Here is a 24,436-nt window from a genome sequence, read left to right on the forward strand (position 1 = left end):
ATTTTGATGATGTACTATGCTGTATTTTTTATTTATTTCAGATTCTTTATTGTGGTTCCCTTCCTTCTTCAACAGTTCAGTTGATCCTCTCAATTGTATCAAACTTAAGTCAATTAGTTTGACTGATCAGTCACAATGATTAAGTACTTTCAAGGCCAGGAACTGAAAAACGAGTAGATTGTTGGTTTGCAAACTTTTAATGAGACAAAACTCAAAACAATAAATTACAAGAAATCTGGATAAATAAATATTTAACTATTTTTATGCAACACCATCATCATTAACAGTGCTTTGACAATAGACCTACAGCAGTAAGAAAACAGGCTTAGAAAAAAAAGCATTTTTATGAGAAACAGACAAAACAACAACGTCCAAGATGAGATGATTTTTAAATTTGTCTTCCGGTCGATATCTTCGTAACGTGTTTTAATAATCCATGTAATGAAAACAGGCCTCAGCTGATCGAAATAGAAATTAAACTCAATGATTTATTCATCCGCTGTTTCCATCCTGCTGCTGTAATGTAACTGTCTTTATCAAACATCAGCAAGTGAGTTTCAATCAGACTGAAAAATCGCTTATAGAGGGATATTTTTTTTTAAGTGTGGTTGTATGAGGTACTAGATGAATAAATGTCTCATAAAACCCCACTTTAAAAATCAACATCCCTTAAAGTCGTTGTTTGAAGCAGATTTTAAGAGTAGTGGGAGTCCTAACCGGAGGGCACAGCACTGCAGCAGTAGAGTGTTCAGCACTAGGATATAAAAGAGGTCTATGACTGAATCCTTCATTTCTAGGTGAGGGGAAAAAGGTCCGACTTGTACAGAACGAGGTGTCTGTACTGAAGGTGCGCCAGTTCCAAAGGTGACGGAAGAAGAGCTTCTTTAAAAGCTGAATGGTCCGTCAGGTCCAAGTGTCACTGCAGCAGCAGGAGTATCAGGTCCACATCCAGTCAGCTGCTTTAAGCCAAACCTCCTGTTTCATCCTCTACAGCCCCTTCAGAGACGACACCTTCTTCTTCCGAGCAGCCAGCATCTCGTAGAACGGGTCTTTGCTGATGGCGGCTCTGCAGGTGGAAGATGAAGGAGGTTAGAGATGATAGATGTGTCCTGATAGTCTGCAGTAGAGAGAGAGAGTTTAAATGTGGCTCACTTGATGCTGTTGATCCATTCTTCTTTCTCCTCTGCGGTTGGGGCAGAGATTCTGTAAAAAGTGTGGTTTCCCTCCACGACGCGTCCGTCTGCCTCCGTCTTGCAGGCTTTAATCACCTGATCTTTGTGCTCCGAGATGAAGAGCTCGAAGCAGTTCTGAGAGAGAGAGAGAGCACAACAAACCAGATGAGTCAGTAGACTCACATTTTTTTGATGACACAGTATGACTTTTTTTTTTTTTCACAAAATTTTTGACATCCTCTAATATGGTATTGTCATTTATTGACAAATTTGCTTGCAAATTACAAAATTGCCCAATTGCACAGCCTTAAGAGCTGCATATCATGAATGCTGGGTCTTGTTGGTTTTCTGAGAATCTGCTGCACCTACTGGTACCTTGTTTGTAATGTAGCAATAAAAATATACTCAAAACCTGGATTAATCTGGTTAGTCGCATTGGACTGCTATTATTTTGAACACTACGGCTTAAACAGAGAATAATAAGGCTATTTTGATCTTTTCAGGGCGTTTACATTTTTTATGACTTTTTCCTTTAAAATTTCGACATGCTATAAAGTATGATTTTTTTTGTTACTTTTTGGGACGACATAGTATACTATGATTTTTTTTCCCCATCAAATTTTTTGACATCCTGTAATGTGTTTTTCTGTCATTTTTGGAAATATTATGCTATAATATGTATCAACAGGCCATAATAAAGCCGTTTTAGCATTTTAAAAATTGATGCTTTTTTGACAAAAATGACATGCTATAGTATGTGTATTTCAACATTTCAGGGCATTCAAAAATGTTATTTTTTACTTTTTTGGATGACATAGTATACTATGATTTTTTTTGTTGTCATTTTTGACATGACAAACTATAGAATACATTTTTAAAGGCACACTATACATGGCTTTCTTTCTTTGACATTTTTAATTAAAAAGGCATAATGTAGTTTGTAAAAGATTGTATGGATTGTATTATGACTGACATTTCTATGCTATACTGTATTATAACTTTTTTACTTAAATTTTTAGTGTAACGGAATTCATAACCTCCAATTCATTCACTTGTGCCATTACAAATACAAAAACAAAGACAATAACATTAAGAATAGATAAATAGTCTAATGTGCTTTGTTCCTGCTCTGATACAGAGAGCCAAGGAGTTATCCGAAAATAAGACTATAGTCTGCTGGATTACCATCAAACAAATGTTCTGGCAGAGTGAAGAAAGAACTTACTGGTTTCTTAGAGTCATCAACTTCTCTGATACTCAGATTTTCCAGTGGAATAATTCCCCTGGGTTCTTTATCCTTGTAAACAGCAGGGAGACAATAAATTACAACGTGAGAGATGCAAACCTACACACACTATTTACCAGATATTGTTTCTCTTATATTGCCAAACAGGAATTACTTACAGTCGTGTATTCAAAGTAGTAGAGGCAGTTATCTGTGAGAATAAACCAGCGTCTCTTCCAGGTCTTAACTCGTCCACCTGAGAAAGGATTACAGGTGAGCTACGATTTCAGTAACTTTAGACACAAAACTTTGCTTTTGTTGGAGCACAAAGCTGGACATTTTGACGACAGCAACATTCTGAAGCACACTGAAGGCAGAAATCAGCAAGTTCAATATAAAGCCGACTGATCACCAAGACAAAGCTGAGGTTAAAACTTGGCAGCAGTTAGAAACAGATGTGAAACTACTATTTATTTTTTCACATCAGGGCTTAGCAGCATACAGCCCACAAATGATCTTTCTGTCATCTAAATCAAATTGGGAGGGTGAATGCACACAGCCAGTGGGAGTTTAAAGGCAGAGAAGGCAGCAGCTCAGAAGCAAAGCAGTGCATTAAAAGCTGGGGAGTTTAAGGGTACATACCTCCTGGAGTCAAAAAAAACATGAAACAAAAACAAACAAGAAGAATGTCAACAAATTATAGAACAAAAATACAACACAAGTTTGTCCTCCTCGTGTGAAAGGTGCAGTTACATATCCAGACCACTAGAGGGCCTTCAAGCTCACAGTGACTAACAACAGGATCAAGGCTGAAGGAGTATTTAAAATTAAATTAACTGTTTCACAGCAACAGGGATGTCTTTCTACCAGGCTTTAGAAAAGATAAGCTATACAACGAAAAACAAGCTTGACAAGTTGTGGAAAATCTGGAAGGTTTTCTGTAATTTCCTTGAGAAAAATGATATTGAAGTAGATGACTAGAATGAGGAGCTGAACTGAAGATTTATTTATCTTTTCATTTATCTTGATTTAGTATACACATTTAGAGCTTTACAGACATGTATATGTAGCTGTGTGTGTGTATATATAGATATAGGCATTTATTTATTTACTTACTTATTTTTCATTTATTTATCCTTCTACGACCATGTTTTTCCCCCAGTTTATTTCTTTATAGATTTTATTTTCATCATCATTATTGCTATCATTATTGTTGTTGTTTTTTTGTATGTGCCTTCTTGTTCTATGTTGTTCACCGTTTGTAAATTAACAAAATGTGCAATAAACGTATGTTAAAAAAAAAAAAAAAAAAAAACTTTCACAGCACACGGATGCACTTACCAAGTTTCAGCAGCCATCCTTCTCTGTCGGGGTTGAAGAAGGTGTGTGTGAGGTCGTTCCCGTCGTCCTCGGGGATCTTAAAGGGCTCATTCTTGATGCTGTCGTACAGGTTCTGCAGAGATGATAAGCAGGGATGCAACTAAGTACCGTACAGATACATTTCAAGTACTATAATTAAAACAACTGTTGTGGGTATTTTTCTTGAGTTTATTAATTTAATGTTCATTTATACTTCTGCTCCACTACATTTCAGAGATAAATACTGTACTTTTCACTCCACTACATTTACTGTTACAGCTTTTGTTTCCTTGAAGTGTTAACAATATTAACCTTAAATATAATCGGCTAATAATTATGATGTATTTGTACGGATTAACCCCCTCAGCAGTACAAAAGAATTTAAAAATGAACCCTGACTGTGTCATTTTAGTTTTTTTAATTTAATATCTGTAGGACCGTTTAAAAAAAGTTTTTAAAATAAATGAATATTTAAAGTGTACTGCTTCCAAATGTTCCCTTGGTTCAAAATATTTTTTTTTTTAAAAGAACCCTGACCAGCTGCAACATTAGTGATGCTGACACATATTTCCTTTCTGTACTTCAATTATATTTTAATGCTGAAACTTTAATAAACCTTAAAGTTATCGTTTAAATAAATGTCTGTGTTGCAATGTGGTGTTCACCACTAGATGGTGACTTAACAATGGTGATTGAGCCTATGGGCCATTGGGAAAGCACTCAGTATTAACTGGGTGTCTGGGGAGACATTTCTCAAACACACCGCTTATTGCCATATTTGCCAAAGTTTGTACCTGTAAATAAAGTTGTTAACGCTTGTGTGGTGTTCGGGTCCGTGGGACCCGTTTTCATTTTTTATTAAAAGAAAAATGATACAATTAATTAATTTTTCAAACTGAGACTCACTGACTTTGGCTCATTTTCTGTGAAGAACATATATCAGAATACATATTTAATGACCACACACCATACACCCCCCCTACACATTTCTATTACATATAAGATGTCCGGGTCCACTGGACCCGGGGCTAATAGAAGTGTGGAAATTGATGTTCAGTCTGTCTTGACTGATATGTTTACTCTGTGTTCATGTGTTCAGCTTGTGTTGTGCATCATCTGTACAGTATTTCAACATAAAAGTATTTGATTGTGAGGCATTAAAAGCCACAAAATGCAACGGGTCCATCAGACCCACAAACACCACAAACAATTACACAAATAATAAGTTATAAATGTGACCTAACAAAGGTAAAGGGCAAATATTAACCATATATATTGTTTATACTGCTTGTAATTGGGATAAGGTAAACATCTGTTCAGTATTTTAACATAAAAGTGTTTGATTTGTGAGGCATTAAAAGCCACAAAATGCAACGGGTCCATCAGACCCACAAACAATGGCTGAGTAACAACAATATGAACATCACACAAGGGTTAAATAAAGATTACAGCTACTTTTCAATGCAATATTTCTTTGGCTGTTTTGTGACCAAATTAAACATTGTATCCAGTTGATATTCAGTCTATATTTCTGAGGGAAAGAGTTTGACACAATCTATCAAGGCAAATACAACCACTGTTTTTGTAGTAGTACTAATGTCTGTATAACAAATGAGGGCCCTTTTGTAACTGTCCAAGTCTACCACAGAGAGTAAAGTTTTATGAAAAATAAAAGTCTCACCCTGAGAAGCTCCTCCGGCAGGTCTCCTCCATCATTGATGCCTCTGTTCATCGCTGTGAATCTCTGGACGGAGGGTTTGTCCTTTACATTAGGGTTGTGTAGACTGGTGTTCAACATGATCACAGCAAAAGACAACACATAACAGGTATCTGTAAAAAAAAAAAAAAAAAAAAAAAAAAAAAAAGAGAGTTATGTCATGTTCTCAGTACTATGAGCTAATTTCAATTATTTGAGTCAGATATTTGACACTAAATGCTCAGGATATTTCCTCTGACTTCCATGACACCTATGTCAAGTCAAAACTGAAAACCAAAGGTGACCGGGCTTTCTCCACCAGAGCACCCCGACTTTGGAACAGGCTGCCAGATAACTTTTTTTAAAATCACTTCTTAAAACCCACTTTTATAGACTTGTTTCATGTAATGCTTTCTATGTTACCACTCCTTTTCACTTCTTCAATTTTAACCTTTTTACTCCTTTTACATTTTATTTTCTGTGTATCTGAGAATGTCTTTTGATTGTTCCTGCTCTGTCTCTTATTGTTTTTCCTTTCATGTCAGAATTGTTTTTAGCCTTATGGCATCATTCTGTGTAATAAACTCTCTGTCAAAGCACTTTGTAAACTGTTGCTTTTAAAAGGTGCTATATAAATAACGTTATTATTATCTGGAAGTGATGCCAAGACAACCACTATGCATTAAAAATGATCTCAAAATAGTGATACAATTGTCTTACATGTTTTTGTGATTGAGCCCTGAGTGTGAATACAGTATGCAGGAATAAAAACTGTGATACATTTTTTGGGAAGAATAATTGTTTGACACCTGCAATAATAAAAAAAAAAAAACTACAAAAACTGAAGGTTAACTTGTTATTTTTATGGCTTTTGTCATGAAGACACAGACACATATGTACCTGTGCTCTGAAACACTCCGGGGTTACAGCGACAGTAGCGCAGGGCGAACGCCTCCATCATGCGGTCAATCTTCTGAGCCTCGCCGGGCAGCCTGAAGCTCCACAGGAACTGCCTGAGAGCCTGAACCAGGTTCAAGTCTGTAAACTCGTGAAGCTCCAGGAAGGCGTGCAGAACCTCGATGTTGAAGTCATCTCTGCACGACACACAGATCCACACAAACACACACCCACGTGCACACACACAGAGGGAGTAAACAGAACGACAGCAGGATCAGGAACTGAACGCAGCACACCGAGCTGGCAGCTAGAAGAGTTGGATGAGACGTGACGAATCAGATAAAAACAGATTAACGGATGATCTCTCAGAACTGCTAATGCACCGTAAGCTCACATGTATAGTATACTGATACTAATAGTATATTGATATGGCCTCATTTGTCCTCAATAATGCTGCACACGTGGATGGACAACTCTGTGAAAAGTCCACAGCAAAAAATGTAATTATAATTTTTTTGAGGAGGAATATACACGATGACTTTTTAAATATATCTCAGTAGGAAAAGCACAGATGTAGAGGTGCATCTCAATAAATTAGAATATCATAGAAAAGTTTATTTATGTCAGTAGTTCAATTCAACAAGTGGAAATAACACATTATATAGATCCGTAACACACAGAATGAAACATTTCATGTCTTCATTTATTAAATTTCTTCTAATAATAATGATTATGGCTTACATTTGATGAAGACCTAAAATCTAAAAAAATGTTTTAATATTACAAAAAACTATTTTTTGAAATATGTTTAATATGGAAATGTTGGCCTCTGAAAGTATGTCCATCTATATGCACTCAATACTTGGTTGGGGCTGTTTGATTTGAACTACTGGAAATGGACTTTTCCATGATATTCTAATTTATTGAGATGCACCTGTAAATAATAAAATTAACGATGGCTGAATTCCATTTAGCTGCTTCAGGTTCAGGGTCCTGGTATCATGCATGCTGGCTCACTTTCCTGCTGTAACAATCACTTACCTCTCCCCGAGGTAGTCACCGATAGCGGTCTTATTCAGCCCCTCGCCCTTGTAGAGAAACTGGGCAATGTCACTGCTGGTGTTTTTCAGCAGGGAGCTGTCAATTAAGAAGCGAATCCCCTGAAGGAGAAAGTCAGAACACACAGAGTAAACATGATGCAGCCCTACATGTAACTGTTGCATAGGTTTGGAAGAGTTTGTTTTATTCTCACCTTCTTGGGGTCCATGTTGAACTTCTTTCGGCCCATGGCCATCTGTTTATTCCTCTGCATGCTTTTCCTAAAAAAAGATTAAACGGAATAAAGACTTATTAAATGGCTCTGCAAAATAGGCAAAAAAAGAATAAATCTCCAAAACATCAAGCATTTGATACCAATTCAAAAGATGAATTTTTCTATGGTGTTCCTCAAGGTCTTGGTGTCATAATGTGGTATGATGAAGGGATTTTTATCAATTCTCAAAGGGTCAAACATTTTAAAAGTTAGTACAATGTAAGTAACAAATGGAATCAAACCAAAATCGTATGAGACATTTTTAAAGCCCTTATAAACTCAAAGCCTTTAAAATTTGAATAGTTGCCTAACCAAAACACAATGATTATTACAGATTTATGACAAAGACAATTTGACATGCAGTGCTGAGCTTCATCCTAAATTAATCCTCAGGTTCCCAGCTTTCAGATGATTTATATAACCTCTGTGTAGCATCGAAAGTTGAACTGCTTTTTCCCTCTAACAATCCCCCCCAAAAAAGACAAAAATTAGTGTTTGTGTCTCTCTAGGCATTAAGTTATTTATCCATCAGAAAAATGCCAAACATTCACTAGTTTCAGCTTCTCAGATGTGAGATTTTGCTGTTATCCCGTGTTCAATATTATAGTAAACTGAATATCTTTGAGTGTTCACTCGCAACCTTGGGGACGCATAATCCCCCAGCCCTCTTCAGCTGATGAACATGAAGCCTTTAGTACAGTTGAAAGCTCCCAGAATAGCAAAATAAGTAAGTGGACCTTGTGTTAAGAACATTTACCACTGAATATCTTTTGGTTTCTGACAGAATTTGCAATCCAAAGACTCAACTTCGACTCTGGGAAAATCTGGTGGCATCTTTCTCGAAAAAACAATAATTTAACAATAACTGACAGATTTATCGATAATGTAAACAATCATAAGTTGCAGTGGACTCTGTTGTGAGTGTCAGGCAGGTTTTTCTGTCTTTCCCCATGAATGTACTTCCACTAACACAAAGGCTGAGTGGACAGCAGCTGCCCACGCACATGCACAGAAAATTGCTGTTGAGAGATACTTTACCTCTCTTCAGTCAGGCCCAGGCTTTCAATCTCATTGGTCACCTCTGCTATCTCATCCTTCAGCCTCTGAGAGCAGACAGACAGACAGACAGACAGACAGACAGACAGACAGAGAGACAGACAGACAGACAGACAGACAGACAGACAGACAGACAGAGAGAGAGTAGCAGAGTGATGAAACAGAGCAGGAAACACAAATACATACATGTGATATGTGTGTGATGTCTGACCCTTCACATGAACCTCTGGAGATGCTTTGATCTCACTGGCAGCAAAATGCATCACACATGATTGTCTGTTCCAGCTACATGTGACTGACCAACACATCCAGACAGAACAGATGACCCAGAAGAAAAAAAAAGTGCAGACGTAATTCACTCTCTCAGACCGACTAATTCTTCCTCTCGGCAGGAGTTTTGTAGAGAAGCCGCCCTCTGCAGAAAATCCTCTCTGGGAGCTGTAGCACCTGTTCTGGGGTCAGAGCCGACCACTCTTCCCCTGTTTCCCTCTCCCCGCTCCTCCTCTCCCCTGTGCTGACCCAGATTTATCGGCCTGCCTTGCCTCTCCCCCCTGACGCCCTCCCCGGGCTGTTTGAGTGTCGCACTGGTGGGGGAGACGGGAATACGCAGGATCAAAGTCTTTGACTGGCTTAGCAGAGGTGCTCCCGAGAGCTCAGAGGTTATGGGAGGAAGAGAAGAGACAGATGGAGAAACACTGAGCACAGCAGAAAAGATAATGAAGATACTGATAGAGGAGACAGAGAAGTAGATGAGGACGGTGATTCAGACCACAATCATACACAACTGTCATTGAGTTTGTGCAATATATAAATTGTGTGAAAACCAGGTAAACACGGTAAATAACTCCCACTTGTCTGGATTCCTGCATGTACACCCTCTTAAAAATGAACAGCGTCCTCTGTCTCCATTACTGGAATATTTCATGGCTCATTACCCATCAGGCCCCGCAGGGCAACACAGGGCGGGACTTAGAGGAGAGAAGCGGCGAACGAGAGTCAACCTCTGTAATAAACTCCATCAATCTATTCACACAGCATCGCTGCCCCGAGGCCATGTTTGTCTTAGAGTGTGTGTGTTTTTGTGTGCGAGTGTGTGTGCTTTGGATGCCCGCCTTGCTGACTGATGACTAGGGACTGGCTCGTTTTATCGAACCTGAATCCTGTTCAGAATCCCTTCTCAAATCTTTTTAGGTAGTTCTTTTTTGCTGGGGAATGAACACATCTGTTTTTTTTTACAAAAAGAAATCATTATTTTAAAGTAAATCACTGAGATTCTCGGCTATGTCTTCACTGTGCTACAGCTTTAGAAGTAAAAATATAACATGCTACTCCACATTAGGGCTGAGAATCAACAGAGGCCACATAATATTACATCATAGCAATACTAAAGTCACAATATGACATCATTGTAATTTCAAACATTTTCTGATATACTGACTATTGCGATACCACACAATATATTGCGTTATATTGCTATTTAATACCTTTTTAACTGCAATTTATATCTACAAAGGAAAACTTCATCAACATATGTGTTATAGAGATAGATTAGAAAGTTTTCACTCTGTTCGTCTTTCTTCAATGTTTTTTATTGCAGCATAATAGGATTATCATCAGAATGAATGAATGAATGAATGAATGAATGAATTCCTCTATTAATTATTTCCTTCATTGAATTATTAGATAAATAGTTAAAGAAAATGCTAATGAAAAGTTTCTAAGCTCATCTTGATGTCATTAAATTGCTCTATCTACAGTCCAAACTCATAAAATAATTATAAGACAATTTGAGACATAGTATCATCAAACTGTCTCAGCTCTAATTAAAATAAGCATTAGTTGCAGCCATAAACCATCACATATCATAAACATATCATTATGTTGATAAAATCCAATAAATCAGCAAATATAAAAGCATCTTAATGAATGGGATGGAGACCAGATACATATGATATGCTAGCTGGGTATAAGGTAATAATTGGTTCCTTTATTTAACTTCTTCTTCAATTTTTGCTCACAATAATAAGGCTAGCTATCCCCCTTAATCCTGCAAATCTACCTAAATAAAGAGCTGAAACAGACAATCCCGCTAATTTATTTAAGGTTGAAGGGGGACTGAGGCAGGGGGTCAAGCTGTCCCCCCAGGCAGAGAGAGCTGGAGGACACACATATACATGAGGCCCCCCCCCCCCCGTACACATGCACCCCACACAAAGAGGATCATCTGTCATGAATGGGTACAGTAACGCTCCGGTGGTCATACGCCTATACCCCCCTGTTTGAACACACACACACCTCCCTAGGCACACTGGTCTAGACATGGAGGTGCAAATCTATTCAAGGACACAGAGGGAAAGAACTACCTGAAAAATGTGTTGTTCAGACAAAGAGACGAAAATGAAAACAATCCACTATGTGATTTTGTCATTCCTGCAATTCTCTGAAATTATTCAAATTGTTTAAAAGATACGTTTCCAAGTTATTCAAGTATTTCATTAAAACTGTTTTTGCTCGCTGCAATTATTTCTCCTGTTCATACTGATCCCTTTCTAAACCCACAGTCCTCATTCTGTTAAAAAAAAAAATTCAAATTGAAGTGGATAGTTTTCAAAATTAATTTTAGTACCAATTTCCCTCTTTGTGTTACTGTCCTTCCACTGCAGCTCAACAGAGAAGCACTGCTCTACTTTCAAGATACAAAATAAGGCAGGAATGCATCACTAGATCCATTTTGCACACACTTATTCCCGAACCGCCTTACAAAAACAACTATGGTCAAAGATCTTTTTTTTCCAAACATATCAAGAAGACTAAAATCTGGAATGAGATCACATATAACATTAGAGCAATAACGGTTCCTCTACCATTATAAGGCTTAGGCACAGTACCTCAATTATTTTGGGAACCACAAAAGCTTAATTAATGTAAAATCAATGTGGAGATCGTCAAAACTAACTCATGACTTTTCCCAGGTTGTAGTTGTTACTTAGTTGTTACTTTCTTGGGCTATGACAGTTTAAAAGTAACACTTGCAATAGTGTAATAAACGGTGAATTTTATACTAAAAAGAGTTACTTTGGACAACAGCCATTTATTTGTCTACTGTAACTCAGAATGCTGAGGCCTTATACCAGCGTCAGAAAAACTTCTGAATACATGTCTTCCACAGAGCGAGGATTGTGTATTTCATACCCCATCACTTAAACTGCAAAAACTTTGAACCTATCAATTACAAAATTAAATGTTTAAGAGAAAGAAACTGGCAACAGTCGCAGGATTTCAAAGCAGCGACAACAACAAACTTCCCTTTCATGGCTACCTAATTGAGAAAGCATTTTGTCTGAACAGAAATAACTGAGGACATAAAACAGAAACGGGCCTAAAGAACCAAGAAGTTGAACTCCAGATGAAACTCAAATCAGAGAAATAAAAAGGTGTAGGGGAGCAGAGAGTGTGTGTTATTACTTTTATGTCCTGCAGGAGCTCTTGTTTTCTGCGTCGGATGCTTTCCAGCTCCTGTCTCTCCTCTGGACTGAGGTCATCAGGCACTGAGGAGACAAGGACATGAAGCACTCAAAAACAAAGATCAAATATTCTCACACACACACACACACACAGACACACACACACACACACACACACACACACACACACACAAACACACACTATAGATATACTGAATATAGACACACACATACAAAAGGGAAGAGGAGAGACCTTAGAGTTCCACTGCTGTGGGTGACATCTTTGATCCATCAAATTACCCTCAGCATCCAAACCCCAAAGTGGACGATGTCATCAACCTTCTCTGTCTTACTTACACGAACGCACGCTATAAAAATATAAGGCTGGTACAGCTTAAAATAAAACCGACTGAGTCATTTTAACAAAATAAAACTAGGTCTGATCAATACAGTATTGGCTTCACAATTGACACGTCCACTACAAAGGATGCAATATATTGAGGCAGATTACGTCTGCCATTGTAAACAACAATCTGCATTAGAGAAAATAAAAAATGCAATGAAATTCTTCCTATTGATATTATTTATAGTCTGCTCTTCCTAATGAATTACAGAAATAGGCAGATTTAAGGTGTCTAACACAAATATTACAAATAAAAGAAGCTGGGTTTCTTGTAGATTTTGGCATCTGACTTAAAATTTAACAAATGTGACCTAATAAGTTGTCTTAAGGAAAAACTGTTGGACAAAAGATGTTTAATGTACTGTGCTTTCAAAACATGAGAAAAGTATACAAAAAAAACCCTGTTACAGATATTAAAATCAAAATGCATCTGGTCAAAAATAAAAATATTACTAATATAAACTATTTAGCCTGTGTATCAACTGAATGATGGGTTATGAAAAGACAATGTCCATTTTTTCTACAGTTACATACTATAGATATCACAAAACATCAAATATCAAATAAATAATAGTTTTAAAGTTGGTAAATTAGACTTGTTATCTTACTGTATCTGTTAAGCTCAAATGTCCACGCAGCCTTATACTTAATACTACGCCTTAAATGGCCAACCAAGTGTGTACTCTGATAGAGCAGAAGTTCATATGCCTGCAGACACACACGATGTCTGCATAGGAATGATAAGGTGAGGAGAGAAAAGTGGGTCTGTCAGTCACTGACTTGTGCTTTTTCTTTACAAAAAACTTGTGGAAAGAAAAAGAAAGCCAAAGATTAAATTTCAGTAATAAAAGGGGGAATGCAGCATGTAGAATTATTGTGTTGATCTGCATAATTCATGCTTCAAACATCACACCTCTGCACTGTTAACTATAACTACTATTTTTCTCCATTGGATGCCTCATAATAAAGCTTCTGCTTCGGCTACTTTCTACAAGGAAATAACCAGTGACAAAAGGTGAAGAAAAGGCACAATTAATGTAACAAGCAGCCACAGAGGACACATCGAGCTGTGCTGCTGCTGCTGCTGTTTGTCTGGCTCATTAGAGGAGACACACTGAGGGATTCCAGTAAACTGTTCATTTCACTTCGCCATCATGACCAAGTTACTCAGTGTCAACGTCTGGAGCAAGAAAGAAAAAGCAAAGAACAAAAATAGAAAAAAACAGGAAGAACTATTCACATTTCATCAGTTTTTGTAAAATTATAAAATGATTGTAGTAGCAACATGTAACTCTAAAGTAAATATGTCGATTCCAAAAATGCTTTTCAGAAGCTTGGGAAGTCCATTCAATATATTAATGAACTTCTGAGGCACCTTGTTATAGTAGTGTATCATTTCGGCCGTAAGACTTCAAAGTTCACCTTGGACAGGAAGAAAAAAAATCTTAACTCAAGGTCACTTTACTAGCGTTTTCCACAGCGATCAACCTCCTCTCAGATTTTCTCAGCTGATTGAGTATACAGGGGCTACAATATACCTATAGATACATTTAAATAATACACAAGAATCTTAAACAAAAGGCTTTTATTTACACTTCTTTATGTCTTGCCCTCTGGGCATCAATAAAGACTTAGCTTATCTTATTTAAAAAAGAAAATCTAAAATAGCTTAAAATAGTAGATTATTCTGGAGCAAAAAACAGCCTGAAACTGGTTTGGATTCAGGGTTAATCAGTTAATAACTTGGTCTTTAAAATGTAAAAAAAAATAATGAATAATCCTAAAATCCCCCAGCCTAAATTGACAAAATGTTTGTTTTATCCAACTAACGAATCCAAAAAATGTTGGGTTTTTTTTGCTGACTGACCTAACCTTTTAGCCAATTATCTAAACTGTTGCTGATGATTATTCTCTATAAACTAGAAAAAAATAATTGAGAAATTGTTTAAGGTTTACATATGATACTTTTATAAGTCAAACTTGTTAAACTCCATCTCAGGACATGTAGACACCTTGGGACTATGTTCAAGGCAAATTAGGTACAATGAGGCTGCAACGACCATTTACATACTGGAAACACACAGACAGTGACGCACTTGCTCGTCACATACATACATACCCCTCGCCCACAGAGAAAGGGTTTAAGTAGGCCGGAGCAGCTCTTATTATAAACCTGCAGACGAGAATAACCCATTATTGTGAGCAGAGAGCCAGTGAATCTGACATTCACACTTACTTCCTCTCTCTGGCATTTCATTAAGAGAGGAAATAAAAGCAAGTGGATTCATGACGGCTTATGAAACACTGTCATATCATTATCCTCACAAGCAAACAAACACCTACATTCTGACGTAAATAACAACATGCAGCTGCTCTGCATAGTCTCGAGGTCACAGAGTGTGTGTTTGTGTTGGCAAGTAATGGGACACCTTGTCGTAGCAATGCTGCTGAAGACCAGCTGCTATGGACAACCAACATATACAGGCCTAAAGTTCACTCTATCCTACTTCTTCCACTCTCTTCTTTCAAAGTTATGCAACACTTTACATCCTCTGAAGACACAATGACACAAACTAAAACCACACACATATCTGTTTTTGTATGGTTTTCAGAGGAAGACGTGACGACACACATATACGCACACGCACTCATTCAGATAACTTTCGGCAAAATATCTTTGATGCAGAAGTTACAATGACGCAGTGAACACCTACACATTTGTGTCATAATCCTGAGGCTCATACCAGAGAAAGTGTCTGCCTGCTGCTGAGTGGTTTCACTGCCAGTGTCAATATGATCCCAGGACAGCTGAAAACAAGGTTTGACTCTACCTCCAGTTATTTTAATAGACTCCACATGTCTTACTTAGTCACCAATCCCAGTACAAAACAGCCTGTTTCCTGCAGTCCAATCTGGTTTCTCCAACAATAATCCAGTTTTGCATGAGCCCTCCAATCTCAATCCCAATCCTGTGGTCCTCTAGTCCCGCCTCCTGTTTCCTAATCTTCAGGCACTCACTCCAGCAGAGGGAAGAGGAGGGGAGCAGGCCTGCAGCTAAATGAGGATGAGGACAAGTGTGTATGCGAGTTTGTGTGTGTGAGAGGGGAAAACCCTTGAACTCTCATCTCTCTACCCCACCTCCCTCTATCCATCTTGACTCCTCCCTCAGTTAGCAGAGCATCACACACAGGCTCCCCCACGTGGACACCGGTGTCCCAGAGAAAAAAAAAAAAAAAAAAAAAGGTGTAGAGGTGCAGTTTTGCATCTTCGAAAGAGTGTCTGGTAAAGAAATTAGGCGGGTGCAGACATGACTCACATCTCCTGGACACCAAAACCAAAATGCAAGAAATAGCTTACTAAATATATACTAAATTACTATACAACAGCTCTCTGTTTTGGCAGAATTATAACAAATCGCCCCTTTCTGCATATCACGTGTGTTTGCTCATAGAGAACAACACACACACACACACACACACACAAACACACAAACACACAAACACACACACACACACACACACACACACACACCAACAACTGTTCTGTCATTGGTCTGTCTCCGGGTTTCACCCACAGGATTGCAGCTGACCCGGGACCCGAGGCAAAGCAGCTATGACTAGGAAATGACCTGTGTTGTGAGATTGAGAGTTTCAGTGTCTGGTACTGTTCACAAGGCAATAATTGTCCATTTTAAGTGTTCACAAGGCAATAATTGTATGTTTCAGTGTTCCCTGGCCTAGAGGATAACAAGCTCAACAGAGTGTTATAATCCTGCGGGTTATGGTAAACTCCCTGGTGACTGATTGCATTCACACAGCCTTGAAGCTCGAAAGTCCTAAGAATCCAAATCAAACCACAGGGGAAGAACAGCAGAGAACAAACAGTGCCTTGATACAGAAAAAGAAAAACATTCTTGTAAGCGACAGAGGAAGGAAGTGAGGAAAATTATGACAAGTTGAGCTGTTCTCTCAGGGGGGCTAAGTCTTTTAAAGTGATGTATATGTCAGATGGGAAAAAGAAAAATGCACGACCAGTATTATAACAATGTTTAAAAAGGTAGCACTCACTCTGTCAAGTGCAAAAATGTTATGAAAAGGTTCCTGTACTGCTGCTAGTTCTGATATTTCCTACTTGACAGCAGGTACCTACCCTACTTAAAAACAATTATGTTAGTGGCAGTCCATTTTGATAGCTTTTCAGTCCATGACAGAATGAGCCATCTTATTTTTAAACCACATTTGGTGGCCTCTGTTTTGCCAGCTGTAAAATACCTCATTGTAAAGCACATCCTGTAAGAGCAGCTCAAACTGTCAGAGGAAACACTAGTGCAATTGTGAGGGAGCTGATTTATAATCCATTATGTTTTTGTTGCAAATTCTCCCTCTCTGTACTGACCTCTTGTCGTCTCTTTCTACTTACTGAGTCCTATACGAGTTGGGCAAATGAGCAGAGAAGTGCATGCAGTCAACTAAAAAAGCCGATGCATTTCTGGGGGCAAATCATTAACTTCCAACCAATAAATGGGTGCATTGATTGTATTTATAGACACAGAATTATAAACTGCTACACAAAAAGCACAGACCCCCATGAGGTCTGGCCTCAATCCAGATTAATAATAATGGATCCCTTGTGCCAGTTAATAAAGTCTCCCAAAGAGCATTAACACATAAGCCAGTGAGGACTTGTTGCTTTCGCTCCGTTGATAGGATATGCAATGCTAAAACACATCAAACTACCAGGTATTTAGACGATAAAGACGAGATTCTTTAAATTGTCGTTAGCGTTGGATAAAGTTACGTTAGCTGCTAGTTAGCTAACCTGGTTAGCCTCCTGGTTAGCTAGCTCACATGAACTAAAGCGGGTTAGGAGGACAACTCACCAACTCCGTCCTCCGACTTTAAAACCATGTTGGTGATGTTGGCCAACGCTGACTCGGAGAAAAGTGCGAGATATTTCACTTTAAAGTAACTTTAAAGGTGGAAAGGTGTCGGTATTTCCTCACTCTGTGACCGTTAGACTGGCAGTTAATGACAACTGACTGCAGAGAGGCAGCCGGTGCTGGGGCAGGATGACGTAACACGGCTTCGACTGCAGCAGCCAATCAGAAAGCAGATAGGCACAAACTAACTTTTATATCCATGTATTATAAACATTAAGGTAATTATTTAAGTCATATTAGAATAACACAGAGATAAATAGTAAATGTTTACTGTATATTATAAACATCAAGGTAATTATTTAAGTCATATTGGAGTAGCACAGAGACAAATAGTAAGTGTTTACTGTATATTATAAACATTAAGGCAATTATTTAAGTCATATTGGAGTACCACCGACAAATAGTAAATGTTTACTGTATATTATAAACATTAAGGCAATTATTTAAGTCATATTGGAGTACCACCGACAAATAGTAAGTGTTTACTGTATATTATAAACAGTAAGGGTAATTATTTAAGTCATATTGGAGTAACACAGAGGCAGATAGTAAATGTATACTGTATATTTTAAACATTAAGGTAAATATTTAAGTGATATTGATTATCACAGCTAAATAGTTAAGTTATAGGGAATATTCTAAACATTATTTGAGTCACATTTGATTAACACAGAGGTAAAGAGTTATACTGTATGTGACAAACATTAAAGTCATTATTTATGTGTATAGAGGCTGTGATGAACATTAAGTTAATTTAGTTCAATGTTTTAAAATTTGTTGTATATGTAGTTTGTCTTTCTTGATTTAATTGTTATGAAATATGAAAAATAATGAAATATATCTAAATCTACAATTTCTTATCTTTTTGATTCAATTCCTCACTGTCATTATTTTGACTTAGCCTAATAGTTCATCATTTCTGACGTGGTATCTCATTTGATACTTGGCCTATTTTTATTCTGTGGTGGAAGTGGTATCCTTTAGTGAATGTGTGTTGAGAGAAAAGGAGAAATAAAAAAGAAGAAATGTGTTGACATGCTCAAATCAGTGTGTATTTAAAGCTTTGTATGTGTATAGTGTGTATCTGGGTGTAGCTGCATGCTCTTAACATCTCTTTTGGCCTTGGGATATGTGCAAGTATCCCACTTTATTATATTATATAATTTTTAGCACTCCACCCTGTTGTCAACAAAGTGATGAAAGCCATTCATTCAAGCAGGAAGAGGATACACGACTCAACAAGTAAAGAGAAATAATTAACTTTAAAGCAATATCCACCCACCTGTTGAGGAGAAGAGACATATTTATATAAATGGGTGTTAGGACTGAGGAAGCAGATTTGATGTCAGAGGATGGGTGGTTTGTGTGTGACAGAAAGAGGAAGGGAGAGGATGTAGGGAGGATAGAGGAAAGATTGCAGCTGTGCGCTTGAAACAGTGCTTTATTCAGAATTTGGACACACCGAAAACAGGATATGCTGAGGAGGGGCAGGGAAGAACTGCTGCAGTATAACAGCTTAAAGGCTCAGCTCACTCAAAGACAAAAGACATATTTTTTTCCCTTTAACAGGGACTATTTCTTTGGTAGAAAGTAGTTCAACAGAAAAAGGAAGTCTGCAAATTCTTCAGGGAAATTTTTGATTCTTTGATACAAAGTTAGATCAAATCTGTCAGTAGGCGGAGATCAGAGATGAGTAAGAAAAAACACCTCTTTAACTCTTTAATACTTATAAATGCTAAACGTACAAGATATTGCTGTTATCATTTTCTTTCTTTCTTGTCCTTTTTTTTGTTTCAAGGGAAATCTGTTTGATGTGACAAGTGTTTATGTGAATGACTAGTGTATGTGAGAAAAAAACATAAACATAAATAAAAATAACATAAATAAAACAATAGTAAAAAAATAAAATAAATAAAAAACAGGGGAACATAAATTAAAAAAATAATAATAAAAGAATAGAATGAAAAATGGAGAAAAAGCACAAAGATTTTCATTTTAAAAAAATGTAAAAAGTAGCAATTTTTAAAAATTTTTATATAGTGGTCTTCACCTTTGAAAACGTTTTTATTATTATTGTTATTGTTGTTACTACTACTACGACTTACAAAAAAATACAATAATAATAACAATAATAATAATAATAATAATTATTATTATTATTATTATTATTATTATTTTGTATAAAACAAGAGTAGAACAAGAACTAGAGTTGGAATAAAATACAAAAAATGTACCTGTTTCCATGAAATGATTGTGACAATGTGATTTATTCTTGATAGATAAAGTGTATCTTTTCTCATACTTTCTCGATCAATTTTTTCAGGATTGTGTCTGAAAAGAAAAAAATGTTCCAACTTTATGGGTGAACGTGTATTATGCAATAACTAATCATTATGATAACAAATAATATCATAACAATATAAATGATCATTATAATATACTTAAAAACAACCACAATAATCGATACTACTACTAATAAATACATACAAATAATAAAATAAAATAAAACAATTCACAGTTAAAAAAAAAAAAAAAAAGATCTGAGGAACCATCACTGAGGTCTTGAGGTTTAACCCATAAAAATGATGAAGTAGAAGGCAGAGGAAATGACAGGAAAATAGGAGGGGAAGTCCAGCTATAGAAACTAAGCTCATAAAAGCTGCACAGCACGGGTGGAAATAACCTGTGTGACCGCCGTGCTGCTTTCATTGTGTAAGAATCGCTTTTGAATGAGCACACTGACACAGTATGAAAGCACCTGCACGGAGGGAGATCAGTGGGCAGCGATGGAGATTATGTCACTCGAGCACCCACTGGAGAGCGATCCTGAAGCTGAGCTGACGGCTGTGCGTCATGCTCTTAAATCAAGCCCACCATCACACACAGACACACCCGCAGTTTGTCTGACTCGTGTGCACATGAACGCAGAAATGTCAAAAACACGCGGCACACACTACAGAGCGCTCTGTGTCTTGATAACCTAACAGAAAATCACCAAGGCAACTGAACACTGATAGCACTTTGTGCCAGTCTTGCTCTGCGTGTTTGTCTGTTGTTTCCAGGCAAGAGTCACACAGAAGCAACACTTAACCAGCAGAGACATGTGATAATAATTAGGATTTCAAGTAAATCATAGCACTTTATAGCAACTTTTTATAGAGAATTAAGGGAAGACACGAACATAGTTTTCTATGAAGAGCTCCATTTTAGGATTTTGTCCTGTTTTGTTTCCATAATAGAAGCGTGAATTTAATAATATAATAATAATAATAATAATTATTATTATTTATTTTTGTATCCAATTATTAATTATACAATTATTATTGTTATTATTATTATTAATAATTATATTATTAATAGTAGTATTACTATTGATATAATAATAATAATAATAATAATAATTAATACAAATAAATATTATTATTATAAGATATAATCATTATTAATATTATTGGTATAATAATAATAATAATAATAATAACAACAACAATAAATAGCAGCTAAATAGCTACATAAAATGCAGCTTAAAGCGTATATAGAAGCTTACAGAAACGTCATTATCTGTATCTGTATTCATTAAACCAACAAAATGATCCGTCTCTGTATCTGTATTTGGATAAAATACTGGAAATTGACATGGTTTACACCGAAAATCCAGCAATTTTTTTATTTTCATTCATTCATTTCATTCATTCATTTTGCATTGACAGTGTAATTTCTGTGCCTTCAAAGCATCAATTTGATCTTATGAATGCATATAATTACATATTTTACTTGAAGTATATTTCCACATCCTCATTCTGTATTCATAATAGCTGACGCATAGACATGTCAATGATTGCTTTTCCCAGAATAATAACCAGCACATTGGAAAGAGAAATATCTGCTTCTGTCACATTATTTGCAGCTACCAGAATAACATATTAATGTAGGTACATCCCTGTTGTATAACATTTCTTTTTGTAGGACAGAAAACATCTAAAATACACATTAAAATGGTTTATTTTGCTTCATTCTGACTATCCGGTCTGCAGATTTCTCTTAAATTCAACAAAAGTTAGCATTAGATAACATGATAAACATGACATTTTATTATCTCAAAGGAAATAATACACTGGGAAACTTTCATTGTGATATCTATTAGTTAATTTGTTCTTACCCTGCTCACCTGTAGTGTCTTCAAAATATATAACATTTTAAAATGCATATCTTTAAAGGCTCAAAATTAGAGTTTTCTCAAACTTTGAGGCAGAAATCTCCACTTCAGTAGCACTTACATACACCAAGCTTCCCAGTTTCATCAATATTTTTATTCTGAAGATTTTTACAGAATGGGATGTGTTCATATATTTTCCATGAGCACATTTAAAGAGCATTTTATTTGTATTTGTATTTTTTTTAATAGTGGTTGACATTATTTTCTGATATATACGGTGTAATACAAAGATATATCCACAATATCATATGTCAAAATGTTTTACTTGTATAAATCAACAAAATAAAAGATTTTTGAGCATTTGTAATAGAGAGCTTGTAATACAAAAAATAATTTTCTTAATACAAGTCATCAAATGGGGAGGTGTCATGCTGATATCTATTGGTTAAAATCTGTGAAAGCAGCTAAAAATTAAGATTTATTTACAAGAATTATTCAAGAGCTCAGAAATACTATACAGCACATATCTATTTTGTAGAAAAACAGATAAAGACACTCACCTGTTGCTGCAGCAGGTGGCCCTGGCCGCACCGTAGGACACAGAAATGCCTGGAAACTGGAGGCACACAGCTCACTCACAGTCCCCATCACAACACTCAGGAGTTTGTGTCAAAACAGCATCCAAGGCGAACGGTATCCTCTCAGCATCTCTGTGCTTCACTCCACTCTCGAGTCAGCATCATACTTGAGTGAGAGACTGAAGCTTTGGCACCAGAAGAAGCAGAAGCAGAAGAAGAAGAAGCTCCTTGAAAAAGCCGGGCTTTTAGTGTTTTCTCTCCCGACTGCCACCAGACTCTGACAGAAAAAAACACTCTCCACTCTCTCTCCTCCCTCCTCCCTCCTCTTCACACACTTGACCTCACTCCTGGATTCAGCCGCTCGACACTTCCGCCACTGCACACACGAACACACACAAACACACACACACATATACACAAACACAGAGCAATCAGCTTTATAATGAAATGTAACAAATTCCTGACATTAAAAAGGACACACATACTGTATATATAGACACACACCCACTGTTGTGACACTTTGAACAGTTGCTAATGTATTCTTGGAAGTGATGACAAATGTGCACACATGCACGCTATCCTTCTGTTTCACACCCCCACACACACACATCAGAGCCCTGATTAGTTTAGTCAGAGCTGAGCAAAAACACACACACGCGCACGTACGTGCGCACAAACACAAACACACACACACACACACACACACACACACGCACACACACACACACACACACACGCATAAGTTATGCTGCATCAGTGGTGGAAGATTTATTACTGTGATACCTTTTATTTGAGTAAAAGTAGCAATATTACAATATTAAGTCCTGCTGCCAAAACATATGTAAGTGTGTAATAATAATAATAATAATAATAATAATAATAATAATAATAATAATAATAATTATCATTATTATTATTTTTTGTTGTAGTAATATTATTGTTATTTTAAATAATGGTAATAATATAATAAATAATGATAATAACAATACAATTAGAGTTTTATTATTATTATTATTATTGTTATTATTATTAATAATAATAATAATAATAATAATAATAATAATATATTATAATATTGTACTATATGATGATTATTATGAATAATAATAATGAGACATTAAAATTATTATAAATATCAATAATAATAATAATAATAATATATTCTTATAATTAATTATATATTATAATCATATTATAATATTAATGTATTATTGTAATTGTTGTATTGTCTTTATTTATATAGATGCTTTGATTAAAATGCAGTTTAAAGCACTTTACAATAGAAACAAAACAATAACATGAGCATTTAAAACTGGAGACACAATAAAAAACAATAATACAAGGATCGATAAAAAATAAATGAAAAAATCTAAAAATATTAATAATAATAAATTAAATAAATACAAGTTATAAAAAGTTGATCCTGATAACAAAACATAATAAAACCATAAAATAAATTATGTTAAATAGTGGATGAAGGAGCAGCTTTATTGAGTAAAATATGTACAAATGATGGCAGCAGTACTAAAACAGAAAGTATTTAACAGTGAATGAAAGAGTTTCCTACCATGAATATGTTTAACAACTGAGTGTAACAATGTGTGAAATATGCCAGCAGTTGTTGTAGCAGGTGTTGAAGCTGCTACTCCATATAGACCTTCATATTATATGAACTACAGCTATTTATATTCTGCATCTGCCATCAAGGAGCAGTGCTACTATTTCAGGTGTGACTGAATGAATGTGATATCACTGCCCTTCAGGCTGCAGTTTGATTTTAAATTTGCACCTTTGATGCACATTATACCTCCATAATATTTGATTTCTTGCTACTTTCACTTTCACTACATTTCCTATGAGCAGCATTCCTCCATTTATCTCTTTAACTCATTAAATCTATTTAAATCTTTGATTATCTCCTCTCCTCTCTCTGCAGAGCTGACCTCTTTCTGCTGACCTCGCACTCCTGACAACCGGGAATATCTCCACTGTTCAACTCTGACAGCATCGTGTGGCTTTAAAAGAGTCAGAATGCACAAATCACAGTATATATATATATGTGGAAATTTAAGAAACCAGACGTCACAGGAAGCAGGTGGCACTGAATAAACAGCAAAAGAGTAGGTGGTGTGATGTAATCAGCCCCAGTGAACTTCTAGGTGATTTGCATAAAAAAAAG

At 36.3% G+C, this 24,436-nt stretch overlaps 1 protein-coding gene across 3 annotated transcripts; it reads right to left on the reverse strand.

The window, feature by feature from the left end:
• Positions 1-242: 242 nt before the first annotated feature.
• On the reverse strand, positions 243-22,473 carry cyth1b (cytohesin 1b). 3 transcript variants are annotated; one of them, XM_059325035.1, is made up of 12 exons: positions 22,240-22,473; positions 12,183-12,265; positions 8,700-8,764; positions 7,602-7,668; positions 7,391-7,509; positions 6,353-6,546; positions 5,438-5,586; positions 3,739-3,850; positions 2,577-2,653; positions 2,398-2,469; positions 1,153-1,307; positions 243-1,066 (listed from the first exon to the last, which is right to left on the reverse strand). In XM_059325035.1, exons 1-12 carry the CDS (start codon positions 22,325-22,327, stop codon positions 988-990), a joined length of 1,260 nt encoding a protein of 419 aa, XP_059181018.1. In that variant the 5' UTR covers positions 22,328-22,473; the 3' UTR covers positions 243-987. The 3 variants fall into 3 exon arrangements, with proteins under 3 accessions (XP_059181018.1, XP_059181019.1, XP_059181020.1); XM_059325036.1 differs by lacking the exon at positions 22,240-22,473 and adding an exon at positions 17,464-17,621; XM_059325037.1 differs by lacking the exon at positions 22,240-22,473 and adding an exon at positions 15,329-15,490 and having other exon boundaries at positions 2,577-2,655; positions 3,738-3,850.
• Between the last annotated feature and the right edge of the window lie 1,963 nt (positions 22,474-24,436).

The sequence above is a fragment of the Centropristis striata genome, chromosome 21 (assembly GCF_030273125.1).
Source record: "Centropristis striata isolate RG_2023a ecotype Rhode Island chromosome 21, C.striata_1.0, whole genome shotgun sequence".
Taxonomy (NCBI): Eukaryota; Metazoa; Chordata; class Actinopteri; order Perciformes; family Serranidae; genus Centropristis; species Centropristis striata.

What these genes read in the sequence shown, in the direction of transcription:
- cyth1b (XM_059325035.1), bottom strand. Translation starts at nt 22,327, where the DNA reads ATGGGGACTGTGAGTGAGCTGTGTGCCTCCAGTTTCCAGGCATTTCTG. An exon ending in TCAACATGGACCCCAAGAAG is followed by an intron (nt 7,510 to 7,601) that starts GTGAGAATAAAA and finishes TTTCTCCTTCAG; the next exon opens with GGGATTCGCTTCTTAATTGA. An exon ending in TGCCGGAGGAGCTTCTCAGG is followed by an intron (nt 3,851 to 5,437) that starts GTGAGACTTTTA and finishes TCATCTCTGCAG; the next exon opens with AACCTGTACGACAGCATCAA.